The following is a 22,632-nucleotide window of genomic DNA, read 5'->3' on the forward strand; positions in this document are numbered from 1 at the left end:
CACGTGGGAAAGGGTACATAGGCAAAAAAGAGAAAGGAAAGAATGAAGAAAAATTGGAGCAGACAGGTATATGCCCAGCGCTGAAGCTATGAACGTTAATTCAAGTTCAGTGATTGCCACTGAAGGCTTTCAGTCTATAGTCTACAGTTTAAGTTTGTCGCCCGTAAAAAGCGTAAGAGTTCCTTAATCGCTTCTCAGCGGATGACAGGGAAGGCCAGTGACACAGAATCTTCTCCTCCGAAAATGGCCGCCGAGAGTCTAGGTTCTTCAGTGCTGACGACAGCTAAATAACAGGACAAAGCAGTGAGCCCTTTCTTCTGTTCGGGGCATTGCCGTGTTTTAGTTTTTTTGTCCTTGTCTTAGTGCGCTGTAACACTGCTTTTAAAGTGCACATTTGTTTTTTTTTTCTTGATATAAATCAGTTAGCAGTAGGAACGGTTAATGTCTTATCCTCCGTCTATCTGTTTGTGAACGCTATTTTTTTTTTTCAAGTCGCATCATGCACCAACAATCCCGCGTTAGCTCGTACTCCTGCCCCACATTGCTTGCGTATAATAAGGGCTGCGACTATTCATATCGACATGTTTTGATCTTTCCGCCCAATTGACCGCGTCAGCAGTGATCATGCCCCGGATGTTTATGGCTCTCCGCTGTTTAAACTTAGCTTCATTCGTAATGAATCCTGTCACTTCCTCCATAACCTTACGTGGGTCTTGCAAGGCCCCTTTCCTGTGCGCTACTCCTGTTTCTGACTACTTGAACCTTGAGGACGCTAAGTACCGAGATGAAGCCACACTTCCTCCTTGAACCTGCGTTTTCCTCCCTGTCGATCTGAAGCTCTGGCGCAGTTCTCATCCTCAGCCGTACCAAGAGCTCCGACTACTGCACTTTCGTGAAAGGCTTTCGGCGTTAATGCTTCTCCAGAACGGTCTGATAGACCTTCCCGTTACAGTTTTTGTAAGCTTCCAGCGAAGCCTTAAAAGAGCCATGAAGAGAAAATGCAAGTTTGGTTCATCAGAAAGGCAGCTTTGTCCTGATTATAATGATACCGATTTCATCGCAAACTTCGAAAAAATAACGGAGATATTAAGGAAAACGTGTGGAGCTGCGGCGACTCGCTAGCCAGTTTCCGGTACCTTTTGTATGACGTCACAGAATCTTGTTTGGGCGATTGACGGCGGCCGAACTAATCAATCGCCAGGACAGATGAATGGACAATTGTAGTGGGGCCGCTAATTTCTTTTGATCGAATCACTTGAATGCTAACGTGTACTTAACCCCTGAAAATTATGTTTTTAGTGCTGGCTCATATGACGTCACTCGCGCCGATAGCACGCCACTGTGGCACGAAATTTGAATGTTCTTAAGTATTTCTTTGCGTTTTTATCGGTTAAAAAACGTCTTTCGTGGCCGGAATGCAGCTGAGTGAGGTACTGAAGCCTAAGTCTTTAAAGTTAAACAGAGTTGTATTTTATCTTCATGGACCATTTAAAGAGTCTCTGCAACACTTCCGATAAACGCTTTCACTCTTTCCCTCGCGCCTGGAAGCACTGCGAATCCTGTAGTAATCACTAGTATGGAGCGGCACTGCGTGATTTGCTCGTCGCATCAGGTACGCCTTCCGCTTCTGCTTTTTTTGTCGCTTTTTTTTTTAAAGTGGCTATCGAATGCGTTCATCGCTACAACTGGAAAAAAAAAGCCGGCCAATAGCAGTTACACCGCTGTAATGACGTAATTCCAGCGCTCGAAGAAGGCCAAAACCGGGAAGGAGAGGAAAATCTTTTGAGCAAGTTTTTGTGATGGGCACAGAGCCGTAATTTTTGGCTGAGGTACTTTGCGACCCCCTGGATGTGTGGGTTGTCTGCGTTCTGCAAGCATTCAAGGTTTTTAAAAAAATCTGGAGAAAGCGTTGCAGGGTCCCTTTAAGCTGACTTTTTAAAATGACGTAGTGGCCTGCCGGATTTTTGGAGCTGATTTTGACGCGCCGGACAGCTTTCCAGATGTCATTCTTATGCTACTTATTGCTAAAGCAGCCACGCTAACGACCACCGAGAGCTAGCATGCAGCAGCAGATGTTATCTGATGCGAAACCGGCTGCTAACAAGCAACAAAAACACCACAAAAATTCAGCAGAACCAATTGAACATGTGGCGTTTCCGGGACGTTTTACTTCTGTTTAAATTGTGCGGTGTACCTCTGTATCCGGCTGTGTTATTTTCATAGCCCATTTAAAGGCGACGTGTACTACACTGATCTAAACTCAGCGGTATATATGCGTAGTTTGTCAGGAGGGAATGACACCTGTTCAGAGAGCAGGGCTGCGTGTGAGTCATGGCTGCGAACAGGGGTCGGGGAAATGAGCAAAGCACCCTATCATGGTGTGTCACAATGCGCCCGTGGTGGCTCGACCATGTCAAGTCGACATGTCGGTCTCCAAGGCGGGTGCTCGCATGCTCGACGCACCGTTTGCTCGGTAGGTGTTCGCGCAGCGAGCCTTCTTTGCTTGGGAAGTGCCACAGACAATCAACCCGGTGCTCTTCTTAAATTGCAACCTGAAGGGAGCCGCACGTTATTCACTAAGTAAATCGGGGCGTGATCATTGTAATGTTGCGGTTGATGAGATGTGGATATCTCAGTGCAGTATTCTATGATAAGGCGCTACATCAACTTTTGCCGTTACGTTTCTCTTGGGTAGCAAAGGGGCGAGAAGTGGCTTTTTAAATGGTCATAGGAGCAGTATTGTAATTTCGCAAAAGAACGTTTTTATCCGTCTCCAAGTTGTGACCTGTTGAGACAAATTCAAACTGGGATGTCCCCAGATCCAGTTTTACTTGGCTATTACCACCCTGCCATACATGACATTAAGGCAAGCACTGCAAGCGTAGAGCGATTTAGAACAGATCATCTGGCCCTGCTCCAAAATCAATGACACTCATCGAATAACACTCATCATCAATACACCCGAGCAGTGGAATACCGCTTTTCTCAGCTCGGAAGCTCACATCCCGCCTCACAAAGTCCGGATGGCCGAAGCCGCCGGCAGGGACGAAGGACTTCTTGCTGGTGGTTGAAGGGGAATGATGGGTGTCCACTCCAACCGTCCCTACTCCCAACAACATACTTGGCAATAATCTCTCTCTCTCTCTCTCTCTCTCTCTCTCTCGTGCGCTCGGGCGCTGTCGCTCTCTCTCTCTTCTTCTTCTGCTTCTTCATCTCTCTTCTTCATCTCTCTTCTTCTTCATCTCTCTCTCTCTTCTTTGTCTATCTCTCTCTCTCCTTGTTGTTTTTCTCTCTTCTTGTTTATCACTCTTTCTCTCTCTTCTTTTTCTATCTCCTTCTCTCTATCGCTCCTTCTCTCTCTTATTTCTCTCTCCTCTCTTTCTGTCTCTTCCTCCCCTATCTCTCCTTCTCTCTATCTCTGCTTCTCTCTCTCTTGTTTCTCTCTCTCCTTCCTCTCTTCTTCTTTATATCTCCCTATTCTTCTTTCTCTATCTCTCCTTCATTCTTCGTCTCTCTCTCCTTGTCTCTTTCTGTCTCTCTTTCCGTCTTTCTCTCTCTCTCCTTCTCTCTCTTATTTCTCTCTCCTCTCTTTCTGTCTCTTCCTCCCCTATCTCTCCTTCTCTCTATCTCTGCTTCTCTCTCTCTTGTTTCTCTCTCTCCTTCCTCTCTTCTTCTGTATATCTCCCTATTCTTCTTTCTCTATCTCTCCTTCATTCTTCGTCTCTCTCTCCTTGTCTCTTTCTGTCTCTCTTTCCGTCTTTCTCTCTCTCTCCTTCTCTATATCTCTTTCTCTCTCTCTCTCTTTCTCTCTTTCTCTTTCTCTCTCTCTCTCTGGCATGCGAGCGCAAAACCCCCCGCGTGGAGCTGTCCGTGTGAAGCCTTTGCGAATGTAGGCGCGAGGAGTGAGTCGCGAAACAGGCGCAGGTAATTGAGGGGTGCGGTGAGAGAGGATTGGAGGAGAGGGACTGCGGAAATGTGGGAGAAGTGAATTCAGTTCGTCAGCGCAAATATTCCTCACAACCAGACTGGTACTGCCAGCGCAGACTATACCACCAAAAATCCGAATTATTTCAGGTGTGCATCAAAAGTCTGCAAAGGGGTTGGGGTGGGTTCGTGCTAAAATTCAAGGCTCACATTCACGAATCATGGCTGCGGATAATTTATCGTACGAGCAGTTTGATATTAGCCTTGGCATCGGCTGTTATATCGATTTCGCCGGCCAACCGACCACATACGGCCGCTGGCCAATGACACAAACACACTTTTTGCGATATGTTACGCACAAACAGTCTTTAAATCTGAGGCTCAGATGTCGGGGTTCATGCGTGCAGGTGTATACAAGGGGGGGGGGGGGGGGGGATTTAGACCGCTTACGATCATGTGACGGGCGTCGAAACCCCACGCAGGGACCCGTTTCTCTTAGCAGAATTCCAGAGCATCCAGGCCACTGTGCGGAATTTTCTGACCATATCTCTTATGTTTTAATTTGCAGAACTATGTATATGTTCCAGTTCTCCGCAACATGGAGACATATTTTTTTTCTTCCTTTATTAGAGCAACTGGAATTGACCTACAGTTACGGTTCAGCTCAAGCGAAAATGCGGGAGATACTTCGTCAGTCTAGGACTTTGTCGTTAAAATGATTGCCTCAGCCATTGACTTCGTACGCGGAATGATTATAGTCCCGTCATTTACGCGTGCTATAAAAATATTTCGCTCGCCAATGCGAAGGCGAATGTGCAGATACTCGTGGTTATCTCCACCCCACAAGCATCTTTGCTTATTATCGTCGTTGGGTCTATTGCACGAAGCGCACGGCTTAGTTTTGAGGGTCGCAAAACCCTCAAAGATTGTACGACTTTCATGAAAGGTATACCGCAGGTAACCTCCACTGTGCAATCAACAAACGCCGAGGCACTTTGGTGCATACGGGGCAACTTCGCGGCCGGCAAGGGTGCGAAGCATGGCCATGCGGAAACTCCCATTGCATGCTTGCTCTCGATGCTGCCAAGACAGCCTTCAAGTCTCCGTTCATGGCTCTTCTCCAGCTACTGCTCTACGTCGGCGCCCCTATGGAAATGTATTGCACAATGTCTTCGTCCTGTCGCGCAGCGAACGCCGTAGCATATTCAAAGAGACTCCCGCCGGAAGCTGCCATAGAACCACCATAGCGTTACACCAAGTACAGATCAAGGTTGGTGGTGACGGCGTGCTCACCCCCTCATTGGCCTAGTATTCGACCACAACACTACGGCTGCGCTGTATCACGGCCGCTGAATGAAAGGCACACTGCCTTGCGTGCGCTCTCATCCAGCAGCCGTGGCTGTATATACCTAGCTGCACTGCATCGCGTATTTAGTACTGATCAAAGGAACAATGGAAATTTATTGTCATGCAGTACATACAAAGGAAGATAAAATAGGCCCGCCGAAGCCAACAGGTGCGCTTGGGCGGTGGTGCCCGGCAGCAGAGGCCTCGGTGAAAAGCATTTATTGATAGCGGCACTTGTGTTTTAGACAAATCCACTGCGCATTGCAGTGTATCCATGGCTATAAGCCGTGCACCGCAGTGGTGCTAAGGGCCGTGTACTGATTCGTGCTGCCCGATGCGCGGCCTAACTTCTATGTAGAAATCGGGACGCGGTCCTATATAGTCACATGCCCGTGCCAAATCTACCACGGCCAACTAAACGTGTACAGTGCTACTGCTATAAACGGTGCACCTCACTTTGACGGATTTCTCGACGTTTGTTCTCTTCTTCTCCTAGTTTAGTGCAGAGAGCAAGCTCGGGCCAATGAGCTTCAATCACTGCAAGAACCTTGCATCCTCCATAACTAGGGGATTTCTGGTGGAGGTAATTCTGCGCGTCTACGTGCAGTCAACAAAACATAAACAAAACGCTTCACAAAGTATGATTTCGAACCAATATTCTAGGTGCTCCCTCTTTGACCTCTTGCTCCCCCCTCCCCTGGACCCGCGCTTTTCCAATGTTCCTGCGTACGCCCATTGCCCAGAGCCTTGCTTACTGTGTACCCTGCAAGTTCCGTGTCTCCATGCAAGACGGCTGAAGGCCGCGACGACGACGCATCGTCCTAGCATCCGCCGTACCCTCCCTATTCCCGCTTCCCCGTGACGCCATGCCCATTCCTGGAACCCCCACCCGCTCGCCCTCTTCGTAAGTGTTTCCCAACATTTTTCTTCTTTTTCTCTGCATATCCACCCACGGTTGCTACCAGAGGGGAATTTTATCTATTGTTGTCTTCCCATTTACCGTGGAAACAAGTCTGCTTTAATTTTCAAATACTTATCGTACATCTGGCGTATTGAAGCGCAGCAAAGACGAGGACAGGAACACAGACGACAACACACAGGGCGCTAAGAACGAGTCGTCTGTGTTCCTGTCCTCGTCTTTGCTGCGCTTCAATACGCCAGATGTACCAACTCGCCCAAAGCAATACTATCCTGAACCTATCGTACACCACCCGCTGGAGTCGGTCAGTTTATTATTATTAATATTGGGTTGCTATTATCATCATTTTTATCATAATCATAATTTCTAACCAAGCTGTACACGGTTTGATGTCGTTGTACGAGCAGAAATGCGAGTATGTTGATGCAACAATTAGATGTGGGCTTCCTGGAACTTTGTGGCTCAAACCGCTAACAACTGACGTCGCGCAGGATGTTAACACGACTTACTAGGAGCACCCGAATTTACAACAGTTGATTAAAACAATCAAATTGTTTGCGGTTTCAAATCAACAGTAAAGATTCCAAAAGTTTTCGTTTTGAGCGGAAGCTCCTACAGTTCGTAGCTTTCTCCGCTGTAGTTTGACGCCCAAAAGAGCTTTGTTCGGCGGGAAATACTTCGTAGAAGCTCGAACTTTTTTCTGCCGTTTCGTTTCCATATTTAGTGACGTTAAACAGCACGTGCCAATATGGCCACAGCAAGCCGGGGTCGCCATCTTCCTGAGTTCTGATTGGCTTCATCTTAGTCGCAAATATATGCAACCAACGAGAAAAGTGGTTTTTCGAAGTTATATGGGTACGGCGGCACCCAGACTAAGTAATAATAACGTGATGTTGTTCGCACGGAGCAAGAACAGTCTGTGGCCTACAGAAATCCGACAGACAGTGGAGGCTAAAATTTGTAGCCCCACTGGCATGGAGCAACTCGTGAATTACAAAATCCCCCTCTGGTGGACGGCTTGAAAGTGTATTCCCTCCATGCTGCCTTATACACCTGTCATACGGCAGATTTAATAACATTTAAAGAGAATGACAGCAGTAAATGCCATTAGTTTAGCGCTACTCGACAATGCTTATTTTAAATAACATTTACGTGAACGCCATTCAGTGATCGAATGAATCTGGGTAACACATTCGCATTAGCTTCCGAACCGAAAGAGTAACCTCCACAGCAGTGGCCCGTCTCTAAACAATGATTGAATAATAAACTGTAGACCCCTGCGCCTAAAACGTGCCAGAAAATTAATATTTCCCCATGAATGTTGTTTTGTGTGCATAAAAAGTAAATCGCACCTTTGCGTAGCTCCGCCATGGTTGCTGCTACCCAGATACGTATTTCTCACTTACTTGCCTCGGCTTCTCCTGCGAATGTGACCTAAAACTGAGCTACACATTTTTCATTGCGAAAGTAAATTCGTTTTGTTAGAGAAAAGTAAAAGGTTCAAAAACAATACACACGTGTTGACATCATTATGTTGCAATTGTGTGAGTTTCCTAATCATCACTGCTATCATTATGAAATGACAGTTACTTCGCCGTGTAGAACCGCACGGGCAAACTGAATGCCATTTGTAGCTAATGTCGTTCACTTTGATTGACGTTTGATTTGCCGTGTGACAGGGGTATTACTCTACGCCTCTGTTTGCTTGCTGCTGCGTTTCGCTCATGTGTCCCTGCTCTATTGTTTTCCAGCGTGCGCATAGGTTTTATAACTCTCTTTGCACTTTGTCACATTTCGGGCTACGGTGCACCCCAAATGAAGTTGTTGTTGCAGTCAAACGCTTCTCGACGTCTGCAGTTTATCACTAGAATTTTGGTATTATTGTTATTGTGCATGTACAACGCCCGCATGTATTTTTATCATGTTGTTCCGGTCACTGGTATTATCACTCGTTTGTTTGCTCTTACCTGTTATGAAGTCAGGGAATCTCGCAGAGGCACTGTATTTTGACTGTTATTGTGAGTTCCGTTGTCTAACGATATATAAGACGTTTTGTATTCGGCCATAAATTGTGCGTGCAACATAGTAGGAAACAAATTGGCGCCGCTTGCACTATTGGTACAAGGTTGGAGAAACAGCAGAGCTGGCGTCCCCTCTTCCTTCGTCGGAGACTGGGTCGTTGAACCTCGCATTTATTTAAGAATACCCCGCAGAAAGGTCGGCATGACTGGCAGGCCGGGATCGTTTCGTCCCCAGGCTTTCACATCTCTCCCAAAGGGGACCACTTTAGCACTCGCTAGAACCCGCGGCCAAGTCCAAAACCAACGCACGCGCTATGAACCAGAAGGAAATGCCGTGCACCCGGAATGCGATGATGGCTCCATCACATAGACGCCGGTTTCGTAACGCGAGGGACTGAGGTTCAATTCCAACCAAGGGAAGCGTTTTGCTTCTTTCCAGTTTGCTGCACTTGCCACTGCTATCCCCGTACCCCTGGGGCCTTTGGGGTGACCGTGTGGTTAGGTTGCCGGTTTGATGGCGTGAAGGTCCCGGGTTCGATTCCCGGGAGCTCCCTAACTGCATTTTCTTTTTGAGGGTTCGAGGTTTTTTTGCTATGACGGATGGACAAAGCTGGGCCTAAACAGCTCTTCTGTTAAAAGGACGAACGGCGCTAATACGAAGTTTTTCGACACAAAACTTTGTTCTTCTGTATATTACCAGATATTTCATATAAAACTTCGGCTATTTATAGAAGCTTGGCCTAAACAGCTGTGCTATTACAATGAATAAGGGCAGTAATACGAAATTTTGTGACGCAAAACTTTGTTCTTCTGGGTTATATTCAGATATGGCACATAAAAGTTCAGCCATTTATGGAAAAATTTTGTGTGGCTACGTTACTCATAAACATGCGTGCTGCTTGTGGAATGTGTTTCGCCTAAAGCTGGCTGGAAAAACAGTGTGCTCCTTTTATACTAATTTTTGCATTTTTCTACGCAAATGACATATGAGGTATTCATAGGCAAGCTCACGTTTAGATATTGCACAGCCTTGGCATGAGGCCAGGTCCGAGTGCTAGCAGTCGTATGCGGCCTTGACCACCGCCAATACTTTCCTCTTAGCCTGCGATGTCACAAAGTTTCTATCCATAGTCAAGACATGCCGGCCGTCCATTCAGTTTCGTCGTTCATCATAGCCCTCGACATCAGTACGAAAGAAGCGGGGGCACAGCCCCATTAAATTCCAACTGCCACCTTCGAATTCACAGCGTGCCCCCTTTACTGGCCATTAAGACAACTGCGCTGCGGCTGTTGTCAATAGCGACGTCTAGGTATTTCCTCGAGGCCATGTGATTCGGCGCCGATCGCCAGGTCAGGAGTTTTTTCCCCGTCAGTTTTCCTTCTTTGTGTTATTTTCTCGACTCGGCCATCGCAGGTTGATTAAATGCCGTCTTGCAACCGTGCCGGCCGACGCATTAGCCGTTGCTTTCTATTACGGAAAACTCGGAGACCTGCGACCGAGGCCGCTCTTCTTCATCTTGTCTCGCATGCTACCTGCAATCTTCAAGACCCTCAGTGCTCGTACCTCCCATCGTGTCGAATAAACTAATGTGGACCTAGATACGCATGTCGTTCTGTAGGCAAAATAGACTATTTAAATTCATTGCGCACCCAGCATTCAAGGCAGGCACCATGGCTTTGCCACTTAGTGATAAATTGATCAGTCCAATGACTATATCTATAATGTTCGACCAATCTGCTTTGGTCTCGTGGGCAGACTCACCTAGCTGCTCATGACGGGCACTGCCTGTGCTCTGTTCTTCCATCGTTCGTCTGTTGGCGCTATACCACTTCACCATGAACATGAACATCAACCTTCTGGCGTGTTACAACGCCACAACAGTCTGTTATCCTACAACGCATCGGTGTAACCTTTGCGGCACATCATCCCGACATGACAGTTAATTTCTGCAGCACACATTGCAGTTGTGGGTGTGAAGAACCACGCCACAAAAGGAAAGGACAAAAAACCCTCCTTCTATACCATCATGCCCAAATAACCGGGTAGCAAAACTGCGTGTTCGGAAGGACCCTGAGCGCACGTACATGCAGTGCTGAATTAATTCAGATGTCGCCGAACCAATTGAAGGTCAAAGAGTTAGATCCGGTTTTCCGTCTTTTCCCGCCTTGCTCTATTGCATGTAGTTGTTGTCGACTGTTATTTCGGAAACACGACCCGAGCCTGTTTAACATCGTGGCCACTGCTTATCGACGTGCTGAATTGTATACAGAGCGAACCGCATTCCTTCATGTCAGACGTCGTTGCATGTCCCTTGACCTCCGTCAATGTATTGGTGGATGTGGTCTGCGACACGTTGCCTCATCCCCTGCACAGTGGAGTCGATGACTGGGCTTTCTTTTTTGGTCGTCTTAGTGAGGTCAGTTTGGCTGTATCAGATGTGGTGGTTCGTCGAGGAATCGTATTTCGGCCGGCTCCTTCATAAAAACGCAATAAAAAAGAAGAAACGCCGCTGGTATTGGATTTTGGAACAGGTTTACAAAAGTTCATTCAGTAGTAGCTGCCGCTGTCGTCTTTCAGAAAGAGTCATTAGATTCTCCGCTTATATTTTCCAACAAAACCACACGATTACATGTTGTGCTGTGAAATAAACAGCTAGTAGAGCAGAGAGTAGCTCATGACGTTCGCCCCTTACGGTTTCGCGTGCGCACACTTGTACTGACCTACCGCCAGGTCACGCTGCCGTGACGTCCTGAATTCTCCAACAGCTGTGCTTGCGTACGCATTTCGCTTTTCCTCGCGCGGAATCAAGCGAACCTATGATAGAAGTAAAAATATTTCCTCGTGAATAATTATCCAGGAGAGGTTAGGTAAATGCATGCGGCGCAGCCCCCGCAATACATTATTCATCATTACTTTCGCGATAATTATTCGAGCGGAAAAATAACTGCTCATTTTCGGAACGAGGACCACACGTGGAAACGTGGGGGCATGTGCGCTGCCATGACAATAGTGCGCAAGGACAAAACCATTTTTCTATGACGTTTTTTATCCAGCTGACAGATCACGTTGAAGCAGATGGAAGCGCTGTTGTAGCGACGGTGCTCTTGAGATGTTTAATTAATCCAACAGAGTTTTATCAACGCATATTTACCTAGCCTGTCTTTTTCCTACTACCGCCTCCCCGCTTCCATCTTATAGGAGGTCACATTGATTAGGCTACACTGCATGAACTTGTTCAGGTCACGTACCACTGTGCCTTTCGATTCGCCATAGCAAGTGCTGAAATGCGTGCTGCACTTTTGCTGTTCGAGAAGCAGGTGCCATCGAATAGTTTTGGGTGCAGGTGAGAGCGGAGCAGGTTGTACGCTTACACCCGGGGCGCACTTTTTGTTCACTCCTACACTTTTACCCTGGATTCTTTCGAAAAGCCATCAACGTGCTATTTTCTCTCTGTGCACCTTCCCTTTGCACCTGCCCTTCGCTTTTCGTTTGTTGCTTCTGTGCACTTTCTTCCGCCAGTCGTGCGTAAAGGCTGCTAACTCGGTGTGCACTCGCCTGCACTACACAACCAGGACAAGTGCATTGCTGAGCATGCAAGCGCATATTCCGTGCACCAGCACACTGCACTGTATCACACCAGTCGCACCACTGTACTCCTTGTGGCTTGAGGAGCGCTGGTGTTATCTTAGCACTCCCTCTGCTTTCATCTGTGCTGCACCTGACTGCACGTCCCCCGTTCTCTCGCAGAATTGTTCCTGACAAGGCGATCGCTGCCACGTGCAGACTGATCAACACGCAAAAGGCCATGGCCAGTTACTACGGCCGGGAGTAGCATTGCCTGTTCCGTCGGCGAGAGGCGCCTGCGGCCCCTTTGAACGCACCCCGAGTGATCGCCGCCTTTCTGGTGTGCCACCAGTGCAACAGAAGGAACACTCCTGTGCGACACGAGGGCGACAAGCGGACCCAGTGTTCTCACCTGCAGTGACTGCGCCCTCCTCGCCACCACCTCCCACACGCACACGTTGCCGCCCTCCTCTAAGCTGTGCTTTTCCCCCTGGTGCTTTTTGTGGTGTTGTTGGGGTGGTCTGTGCTGTGTTGTGCTGCGTGCGTTGCTGAGTGCGTGTCTTCAAGTACGCTGGTTCCTTGTTCCTTTCACTTGTAGTTTATACGTAGGAGATAGTTCCTGTTTACAGTAGAAGCGTTTCTCTCACCTCTTTCTTCACCTTTGAATGTGCATTTGGAAAGACCTGTAAACCGTGGTTATTATTAGGCTTAAAGAATAATGACTGCACCTTTACATTCTACAGTGCCTGCTAGAGGCCGCGTCGGGTATAGGGCTTTAACAGTGGGTGAAGCTAATTGCCATCGTAATCATTACTTTAAGAACGAGCAAACGTGCAACACTACGCACATACATTGTGATGACTTTTTTAACAGAAGCGCCAAAGAATAATACGAATTCTGTGCCAATAGTAATTTCGCCCAACTTGTTTTTGATTGGTCATGTCTTTTAAAACATGATGCGCACAAAGTATACCCGGTAATACACATGCGCAAGGTGTCAAGTGTCTGTGCACACGTTGTTTAGTTCGCGCTATTGGCTTCCGAATGGTTGTGTTGTCTCAACCAACGATGGTAATCAAAGACGTGTCAGCAGTCAGGGTCAACAAGTGCCGTCCTTGACCGTCAAAAGCGTAAATCCAGTCCTTACTAGTTTGGAAATGAAAAAAAAAGGCAGCAGAAACCTGGCTGGGAACCCTTTTGGCATAGCGCCAGCCTGACTTAGACACGAGGGAGAGTGAGCTTGTACTCGAGAGTTGATGGTCAGTCGCCCTCCCTGCTATTTGTTTTTGTGTTTGTTTCGTGCTGTCGCCTGGTTGAATTTGGAGGGGGAAGACGCGGCATACCTTATGGAAGATTTGCAGACAAGTCGGAAAACAAAGCGGGTTTCTTCCGTGAAGGGGTGCAGAGTAACATCTCCGACGCCTTAATGTTGATGAGTCTAATGCAGTCACTATTACCTGTTCTATTTCCAACTTTGTGTAGAGGTATTCTGGGCTACAAGTGCATGTATATATGCGTGCCCAATTGTTGTGATACCTTCAGTATTGTGGGCATTGTTTTATGGTCCCTCTGTGGTGATTCAGTTTTTGCTTCAGGATGTTCATTTGTCATCTATGGACGAACCTTCGCACGCCGAGATTTTCCCCTTTTGCTTTTGTATCTTCCTTTACACCGTCTTTGTGGGTATGCTAAATGCTTGAGACAGGTTATTTTTGGTCGGGTGCCTTACGTTCCCAGTTAACGCATACACTTTGTTAGGCGAGGATAGCCGTTTGGTACTTCAGGAAGTAACAAAAACATAAATGCAGCGTGGCGCCACCACAGCGCACGTTCCGCTTGGTGTAGTTTAGGAATGCAGTAGGAAATCCGCCCCCGCGGTGATGCCTCAGTGGTTAAGGCGGTGGGTTTCTCAAGTCAAGGACGCGGCTTCAACCCCACCAACGCCATAAATTTGCTGAGGGGACGAACGAGGAGGCCGAATCTCGAGAAATCGATGTACGTCGACGATGGATAGCGCGTTACTTTAAAACCTGTGCTATGAAAACTTTCAATGGACAATTGACTGCTTACTACAAGGCCGCCATATATGTATCAACACTGGGGCACCTGATGCACAATGCGTTCGAAGGCGTTCAGGAGGCCTTCGAAACTGTAGTGTAGCACAATTATTAATCCACCCGGCGCCCTCCACTACAGCCCTCCTCATAAACCAGGTGTAGGTTCGGCGCGTTACCTTTCTTCCCCCCTCGCCCTCCAGAAAAATGAAATCCTTGTGTGCTGATAAGCTGGCTTTTCTCATGCTGCTTCCAGTAAAGAAGAGAATAAGCCGTTAGTATAAGCAGGGTACATAAGAATAGTATATAACGCCTTGTCTTATAATGTTGTATAGCGTTGACTGCAGCCAGCTGAGAACTGGTCAGCTGATAAATGCGATATGTTTATATTTCCCTTCCACGGAAGCATTTTTATACACTACGCTTGGTCCCCTTCCTCTTCTTATTCCCGGCGTCTACGATTCCACTGGCACATAACCAAATCTAGCAAGCATAACTACATCATCTGAGTAATTTGGCGCTCGAACGAGCCACAGACATTTGACTCGTTTGCATAAAAAACGCTCAGACTTCTCCGTGGTTTACTCGTTACCCGAAACATAAGGTCCTTGCGGACTTGTCAGTCGTGTTTATGTAAAAAATTCCGCTTTCGGAAGAGAGATGCGTTGGTAAAGTTGGAAAAACCCTGCTCCCGTAAAAACTGGCTGCATTGGTCTGGAAAAATGTCCGTGTGCCTAGTTCTACTCGTCTCTTCTAGTTGCAAAAAACGCATGCCCAGTAAGTTTGTACTGGCAGTGAGCGTAGCGACATCTCCGTGCTTGGTCTCTCTGCGGTCATTTTTTTACCATTGTTAGGCAATCTTAGCGACTGTTTCACTGCATTTTTGTCGTTATTGTTGCTGTTGTTGCTATCGCATAGCTTTACTTTTCCTTCACGGCATTATGGCATTACGGTGAAGGAACGACGTTCCGTGCATGCACATGTCTTTGCCAAATATGCCTGGGCATCCTGTACCCGTGTACGCATTACGGAACGTGTGATCCCGAGCGGTTACTTGGAGTTCCCCAGCTGAATTTCCGCAGTCCGTCTGGTGGCTGTAACTTTGCGCGCAAACTTGCTTTTGCCTTTTGCTGCATACCGGTCTGTGTTCCTAATCTTTCTTTTTTTAATTTCGCGCGCCAATAGTGTGTCATTCAGTTTGATCATTTACTTCCTTCTCCTGTTTGTCGCATGGCGGGGAAAATGCAACTCTTTGTAGACCACCAGTGAGCAGAACTTACCAAATGCCCTTTTGCGGCTCCGCTGACCTCGGTGTGAGGGTCGAAGCTCGCTCTCGTACACAACAAGATTCGAAAGGCCGTGAAACTGAGCGCCCGGCAATCTTGGCGGGGCGCCACGCCGGCTACCAGGCGAGCGAGCGCGCAGCTATTTTCCTACTTATTACCGAATTCCGCGAACAAAAAAAAAACAAAAAGCACGGGCAATGGTAGATGATTTCTTGAGTGCTGGCATCGGCTTTGCTGCAATGAAAAACACGTGATTCATCTAAATGCACCTATAAGGCGAAGATTATTTTGTGGCTAATAATAGAAAAATCCTAAGGAACTAAATATAATCGCCAAATCTACGCACTCGAAGGCACCGCAGTTTCCGCTGTATGTATTGCATTTAGCCCTGAGGCGACTGTTGTTTCACTCATGGTTCACAGCCCTTATGGAGTGGGAAAAGCTCAATTTTTGTTAGAATACAAGTAGTGCGTTTTTGCTCAAGTCGCGCGAGCATCCGTGGCAGAATTCATGACTTCATTTGCAAACAAAAAGAACCGCTGCGTAGCTACTATGCGTTTGCCCATTTTTAACAGTAAATTGTACAGAAGCTCACAATACGACACAGCTATGCTCACAAGGCATTCTTGTAATGCTACAAAGCGTCAACAAGCGGGCCCCCCACATGTGCGCATTAAGAGGGGCTCAAACCGATTGCCACAAAGCAACTTAGTTCGTATTTTTGGAAGTTTCGGTCTTCTACTGCGTTTACGTAGTAACGTAAAAAATTACACCATCTTCCCGTAGGGCAACCCTGAGTACTATGCGAAGCAGCCATCGGGTCGACTGAATTTCCCATTAGTTTTCAGTTCGTCGTTTCCGTTGACGTTCAGCTTCGCGTGCCTTCGTTGTATCAGTAGCTTCTTGACGTAGTTTGAATGAGTGAAGGACATAGGGCGCGTTCGTAGCACATGCTCCCGTCGCGGTTTGGGAAGAGCGCCACGTACCTCCCGTTTCGGCCAGAGAGTCGTGGGATCGAAACCGGGCGCCGCCTAACTCTTTCTTTTTATAGTGGACTGCGCTGACGTCAGCCCAAACGCTGACGGGGCTGAACAGACGCGCATGCGCAGTAGAGTGCGGACGGCGGACAACGACAATGAGGGAGGGAGGGACACAGCCCCGAGCATGAGATGCTTCGCATCTAAAATACTTACGCCTTTCGACAATGGCAGCTGTTATTGCAAGTTTGAAATTGAGGCTTGACACGCCGAAACAAAAACTGGGCTCACACCGGGCCCGTAGTGGAGGGTTACGACTTCATTGTAGCCGCCTAACATCTTTGCCACTTTTTGAAATCACGTATACAAACTTGCGTTTACTTTTCCGCCCTGTTGCCGAGGCCGCTTTGCGACATCGTCCTTATCGCAGTACCGCGCCACAATGTTCAGCATGTTCTGAACGCGGTGTACATTTTGAACGAATCTGCCTTTGAAACTCTTTACTGAGGACATGCTTTTGTTGTTTTAATATCGCGAGGAAGCCCTGTCGATGAAAATTACTCGCTTTACACGGGTTGTTATGGCTTTTTACTCATAGAACCTCCGAGAACTTCAGCGTTTTTGTAAAGTCTCGCGTAGCTGGACTGTTCGGTGAGACCTCGCACATGCAGGTGAGCCGTGCAACTTTCGGTTTCTTTTGATATTCCTATTCCTGCAAGGTTCTAAAGCATTCTGGCTACATTCGCTGAATTTTTGTTACGTGCGCAACTGCACATACCGTGCTCAAACATCCAGTGTTCGTTCTTTTTCTTTTATTTAATCTACTCGTGCGTTATTAAGTACGACGCAGGTTTTATACTTTCTGACGCAATGCTTTGAATGTACAGTTCAGTGTCCTAAATCTGTACAAAGTATGTAACTGTTCTAAAATGGAGCAAAATGTAACTTCGATTTCTCGTATTCCACCTCACCACCGAAAACATGCTAAGACATAATAGCTTTTTCTTTTGTTCAAGACACAAAAACTGCTCAATAATGGAAGTTTAGCTTAGTTGATTTAACTAAGTTAACCTGAAAGTGAGTTCATTTTGGCTACAGTAAAATTGGAACGAATGTACGAAACTGAAAACAGTGGGCCGGTGAAAAGCTCAAGGTGTTTTAGTTGTGACAGTTGCATTTCGCTCAAAAATACTATTTTGATTACCAATTTTTATTACCGTTGTCTAAAATGCTGCTTTACCTCTTCGGTCATAGTGGAGTGCTTTTAATTGCTCAAAGATCGACGAAATTAACGGTGGCGACAATATGATGATAATTGATGATGATATGAGAAACCGCTAAGCCAAGCCGGTTTCTCTTAGACCCGGCCGTGTGTATATATATATATATATATATATATATATATATATATGATCACGTGTGTTCGGCGTCGCAACTGTACGAAGGTTTGCCGAAGAGAGATTACGCTTGTACGGGCATTTTTCTTGTTTGTGTGTGTAATATGGCATTTTTTATTTTACACTTGTTACTGTTCTAGCGAATTTTATTAAATTGTTTTGTTTAAACTGTGTTGCCTGTTCATGTACCTTTTACAACGCATACACCGAGGTCAAAAATAATCATACGAACGAACACTTGACCGCACAAAGCACGCCTCGCCTTTTGTTGCGAACTCCACACTCCTCTACGTGCACCTCCTGCCCCGACACCCATCACTCTGTGCTACGTAAGGGGGGAATGCATAAGCACTGTACAGCGTAAAACGATTTATTCCCTTAGGAGTCATCCTTGCCTATGACTAGCACCCTTATACACTAGCAAAAACATGCAAGAAAAAAATGGCAGCATCTCCACTCCGCGGATGATGGCGAGGGTGCGGAGTACGGGGACTCGAAATGACACCCGAGTTGCGCCCGAGTTGAACTTGAGGAATGAAATGAAAAAATTGGGGCGTAAACTGTGGACTCAAGCACCGCATGACAGGAGCGGTTGGAGGTCAGTGGGAGAACCCTTCGTCCTGCAGTGAACCTGAGTAGGCTGATGATGACGATCATATGGACGTGTTGCAAATAAACCTGCCGATGTTGAATAATCGACAGAAATTTCTGCTGGTTCTCGAACCTATCTAGTTTAAGGCACGCACATGGAACACCGTGGGTTTCATGTACTATAGTTTGGAATGATTTATACCTTTGAAAGGAATTTCCAGTGCTGATAACAACACCTTTACACCAGAGCTGAAACATAACAAAGCGCCCTTTTAAATTATGGCTGTATCATTTATAGCACCCTTTAAAAGTTTGCTTTCTACTGATTTTGCAAGGGTGTTAGTTATGGATTACGTCCTTTACAGGATAGTTTTCTGCTGGTTATGCTATAAATAATGTTGGCAGTTATAAACAGTAAAAATTCCTCTTAAATGTGTGAATGATTTCACAGTGTACACGTGGAGTGGCATAGTGGCTTCAGAAGTTTTTCGCCTCCAAAAGCTACTTGAAATGAAAACCTAAATTCACCAAATGTGCTTATGAAAACCGAACTTGGCTACTCACTGTAGATATAGCTGCCTTAAAAGCTGTTCCCCTTCATTAAGGCATTCAAAATTTGAGCACTTGCACACACACACACACTCCACTTCAGCTTCCCCAAGCGCACATCCTTGTTTCCACTGGAGGGACAGTAAATGTCGAGCTAGCGTTCTCGCAGTACTCGCGAGCATCCTTGCCGAAAGCCAAGCAGAAAAACGTCAAGTTCATTAAATGGCTCTACGAATGGCTCAAACGCCGTTCCAGGATATCGCGGTAACTCGCCCAGCCTGGCATAAAGTTCCCCTAAGAGGTTGCAGCAGCACGAGTCCGGCGCACAAGGAAAACACCGCCGTATCGATACCCAGGTACAGTCCAGTCAAGTGAGCATGACGCAAGCCCTCGCCAGGGATGTCGCCGCGGCCTCTTAATGAACGCTGCCCTCCTCTCTAGCCCTCTCCGCCTCTCTAACTGTCGAGGATCAAGGTCCTTTGTGCACTTGACTTCCTTCTCCTCGACGCGTGGCCAGAAGCGAGAGGTGGACGCGTGCCCAAGTATTTATCACGAAGCACGAGGACTGCCACTGGCATTTCCTGCGCAACATTGGTTGGCGCTGGCTGCATCCTAAAGCGCGATGCATGGTTCCTCTACCGTTGCAACCGGTAAACTTTCACGCAGAAAAAGCCTGGGCTCGTAGCTTAAGAGGTCACAATTATATAAAGGAAAACATGTCTCCTAACTACTAGAATTGGTTTGCATGGCGCGTACGTGTCAATAGCCTAGTAGACAGTTTTAGTTTCACGTACGCAGAAGCTTCACGTACGTAGAGCTTTCGGGGGTCACCAGCGCGCATGCTCAGAACGCAAATCGTCTGCGTCAGTCTTACGGACGTACGTGCGATTCGAATTTTTACGTTGTGGGGTTCACGTTGTTTTCGTACGTAGAGTAGACCAACATGGCGGCGCCCTGCACGCCCGCTTAGCAGCGAAAACAGCTTCGTCGCTAATCCCTCGGTGTGATAACGTTTTCTAAGCTGTCGATTTCGCCTTCAGTTTGCCAATTACCCTCACTCTAAGTTTAAATCGACAAACAACTTGTGTTTCTCAGATTGAAGAGCGATTTTTTAGCTGTTAAGCCTGACGAAGTTGCGTTTGTCGTCGTCATAGCAACGTGCTCGCGAGATTACGAGTTGCTACAGCAGTATCTGTGTCGGTTAGTTGATGGATATATATATAATGCGCTCGGAGGACCAGATAGCTGACCAAGTGGTACGGAAAGTCGGTAGCGGAAAGTGGGGTTTACACAACAGTTAAAAAGCAGGTAAAGGTATCACAGACGACGAATTGCGCACAGAGGATGGAAGCGAAAAACACACTGAAGACTTATTGGTAAGGTAATCTAGAAATCAGGAAAGAAGGTTTCTATGGCAATACGAGAGGCAGTGCATTGCTTGTTGAAGCACGGGCGGGGTGTCTGAGAACACGGACATACGCGGCTAACTACAGGCACCAGGATGAAACGTGTACGCCGCGGCAGAGATCGGGAAACCGTAGACCATATTGTGAGGGAGTGGAGAGAGCTGCGACCGCTGCGAGGCGAGGGGGAATGACGGTGGGGGAGGCTTTGTTATTTGGGGTAAGGGGAGCCTCAACTTCAGGGCGATAGAAATGACGAACAGGCGGTTGGAATGGTGGTGGAGGAAAAGTAGGCAAGAGGTGGGTACGCAGGGGTAGTAATCGTACGGAGGAGAATTTAGAACAGCGGTGGAAGAAAAAAGGGAGGAGGGAGCGATGTGAGTTTAAAACAGAGGGGGACGCTGCAGGGGAGAACTAAATATATAGGTTAGCTAAGAGTAGGGAAAATAAGTGAAATAAAACAGGCAAGTCGGTTGCTGACAACCAACGTCCCGATTCAAAGGGAGAGCCACTAATCATCAACATCAACGACAAGCTATGGGCGGAGAGCCCGTGCATCCAAACGCCCTACGCGCGGAGTGAGTCACGTACGCGTAACTAAAAGGGTTTCAAACTACATGCGCGTGGGGTACGTATACTTTTCACGTTTGCGTACGTGAACTCTGTACGCACGTGAAACTAAAACTGTTTAATATGCATCGCCACGAACGAAACCTCGAGTGCATTTGAGGGAAAAGGCAAGTGAGGCAAAAGTCGAAAAATCACGAACCATTCCACTCTGTGAAGGTAGGTGACTAGCGACGCTGAGGAGACAGAATTTGAACAAGAGGACGAACTCCTTTGCTGTCTTTATTGGTGGTAACCTTAACTAAAGGCAATCATACGCATTTATTGTCCTGATCGGTGGTCATTATTTACCTTAATTGGTGAGTAATTGTTTTTTATCAAGATAGTGGTGACGATAGCCTTGTGGTCGCTATCATACACACTCGTCGGCTCGGCTACAACATTGGATACGTCTATATTAAGCAGAGTCAAATGTGTGATGCCGGTGGTGTGTGGGGGTGTTTCCGCGATCTCGTCCTGTCGTGGCTCTTAGTAGGCGCTTTGCTCCTACTAAAGAATAGTGGCGGGCTGGGCCCATTGGTCGGTTGTCATATCTGCAGCAGCGCCAAAAAGCAGGCGAGGGTAAGAGAATCAGACGGGACGAGACCAGCCAAGAAAGCTCGTCTTGCCTGCTTCTTTTGCCCCGATCTCTCCTTTTTGTACCATTGCGCTTTTGCTGGGATGCTTGCTTGCAACCGTGAGTGAATGTAAAGGAAATGCAGCCGCTAGCGGACAACACACCGTAGTTATCCCCTGCCACTTTCACGTTGTGGCTCACCGCCCGTAGTTCGCGGTCGTGAACGGGACTACGTGCGCGTACCGCCGACAGCATTTAAGTAGTGCACACGCACACACATGCACACATTAGCGCGGTACACGCACACGCACACACACACACACACACACATACTGTACATGCACACACGTACGCACATGCACCGTATGCACCGTGCACTCACAACACCATATGCGCGTGCGCACATGCGCACGCGTACCACACAGAGTTGCACACTCACACACACACGTGCGCGCGCACAAACATGCACACTTATTCCAACACAGATGTACAGTCATGGACAAACGGAATGCGAACATGGAAATATCAACCAGAACACACAAATAGCGCGATTTCTTTTTATGCTCATCAAATTGACGCATGGCTTTATTACACTATCAAAGTTGGAGACATCTGGCTTTGAAAATATGCAGATAACGCGCTATTATTTCACTTCCACAAAGACTGCTTCTAAATTTTGCGCGTTGTGGTTCATATTTTTGTGTTCGCATTCCATTTGTTCATGAATGTACATTAACACATATGAGCATGCAAACACGAGCACTTTGAAATTGGGTACATACATGTACTCACCCACAGGCGTCTGCATGCACGCGCGCACACACACACACACTGCACGTGCATTCACGCACACATACGTACGCGCATGCACAGCGACTTGTGCGCACGCACAGGCATAGGCATACGCACACACAGACATGCACATGCGAACTCGCACACTAACTCATGCACGCACATACGCATCGGCGGTGCTCACATATCTACGTGCCGACACACGCACACACGCACACGAACAAGCGCAGTACACACACATACTGACACACTCACCCAACCACGCGCTTGAGCCCACACGCATGCATGAAACTCATGCACGCACACATGTGCAGGCGCGGCAACTCTAAAGGTAACAGGGAGCGCCACAACGAGCGCCGCGGGAATCTTGCGGGGCATGCGCAATCAGTGCCAGAGCCGGAGGTCGTCTGCTACGGTTACTTCCACTTCTGAGGTGCTGACGGCAGGGTATTCGCTCGGTTGAAGTCTACCTAGTCCGGAACGCGCTGGCTTCGGCAATATGCCCAGCTCCTGCTGGATTACAGGGCCCGTGCTGCTCAGACGAGCCCTCCACTGCTCGTAGGAAGAGGTGGGGTATGGAAGGAGATCCTGGGACAGCTCCCACTCATACGAGAAGTGACCTAG

At 47.4% G+C, this 22,632-nt stretch overlaps 1 protein-coding gene across 2 annotated transcripts in view; it reads left to right on the forward strand.

The window, feature by feature from the left end:
• The window catches only part of LOC144175927 (short-chain dehydrogenase/reductase family 16C member 6-like), a 109,957-nt gene that overhangs the window by 82,199 nt on the left and 5,126 nt on the right, over positions 1-22,632 (forward strand). The window contains exon 3 of one of the 2 annotated variants that reach the window (XM_077704998.1): positions 11,960-17,658. The exons of the other annotated variant lie outside the window; for it this stretch is intronic. Within the exon in view, the coding sequence (XP_077561124.1) occupies positions 11,960-12,044 (85 nt within the window). The 3' untranslated portion in view covers positions 12,045-17,658. Of the gene's footprint in view, positions 1-11,959; positions 17,659-22,632 lie in introns of those variants that run through there. 2 annotated transcript variants of the gene reach the window in all.

Source organism: Haemaphysalis longicornis, unplaced genomic scaffold (assembly GCF_048455015.1).
Source record: "Haemaphysalis longicornis isolate Haplotype H1 unplaced genomic scaffold, Haemaphysalis longicornis Haplotype H1 scaffold_3, whole genome shotgun sequence".
NCBI lineage: Eukaryota > Metazoa > Arthropoda > Arachnida > Ixodida > Ixodidae > Haemaphysalis > Haemaphysalis longicornis.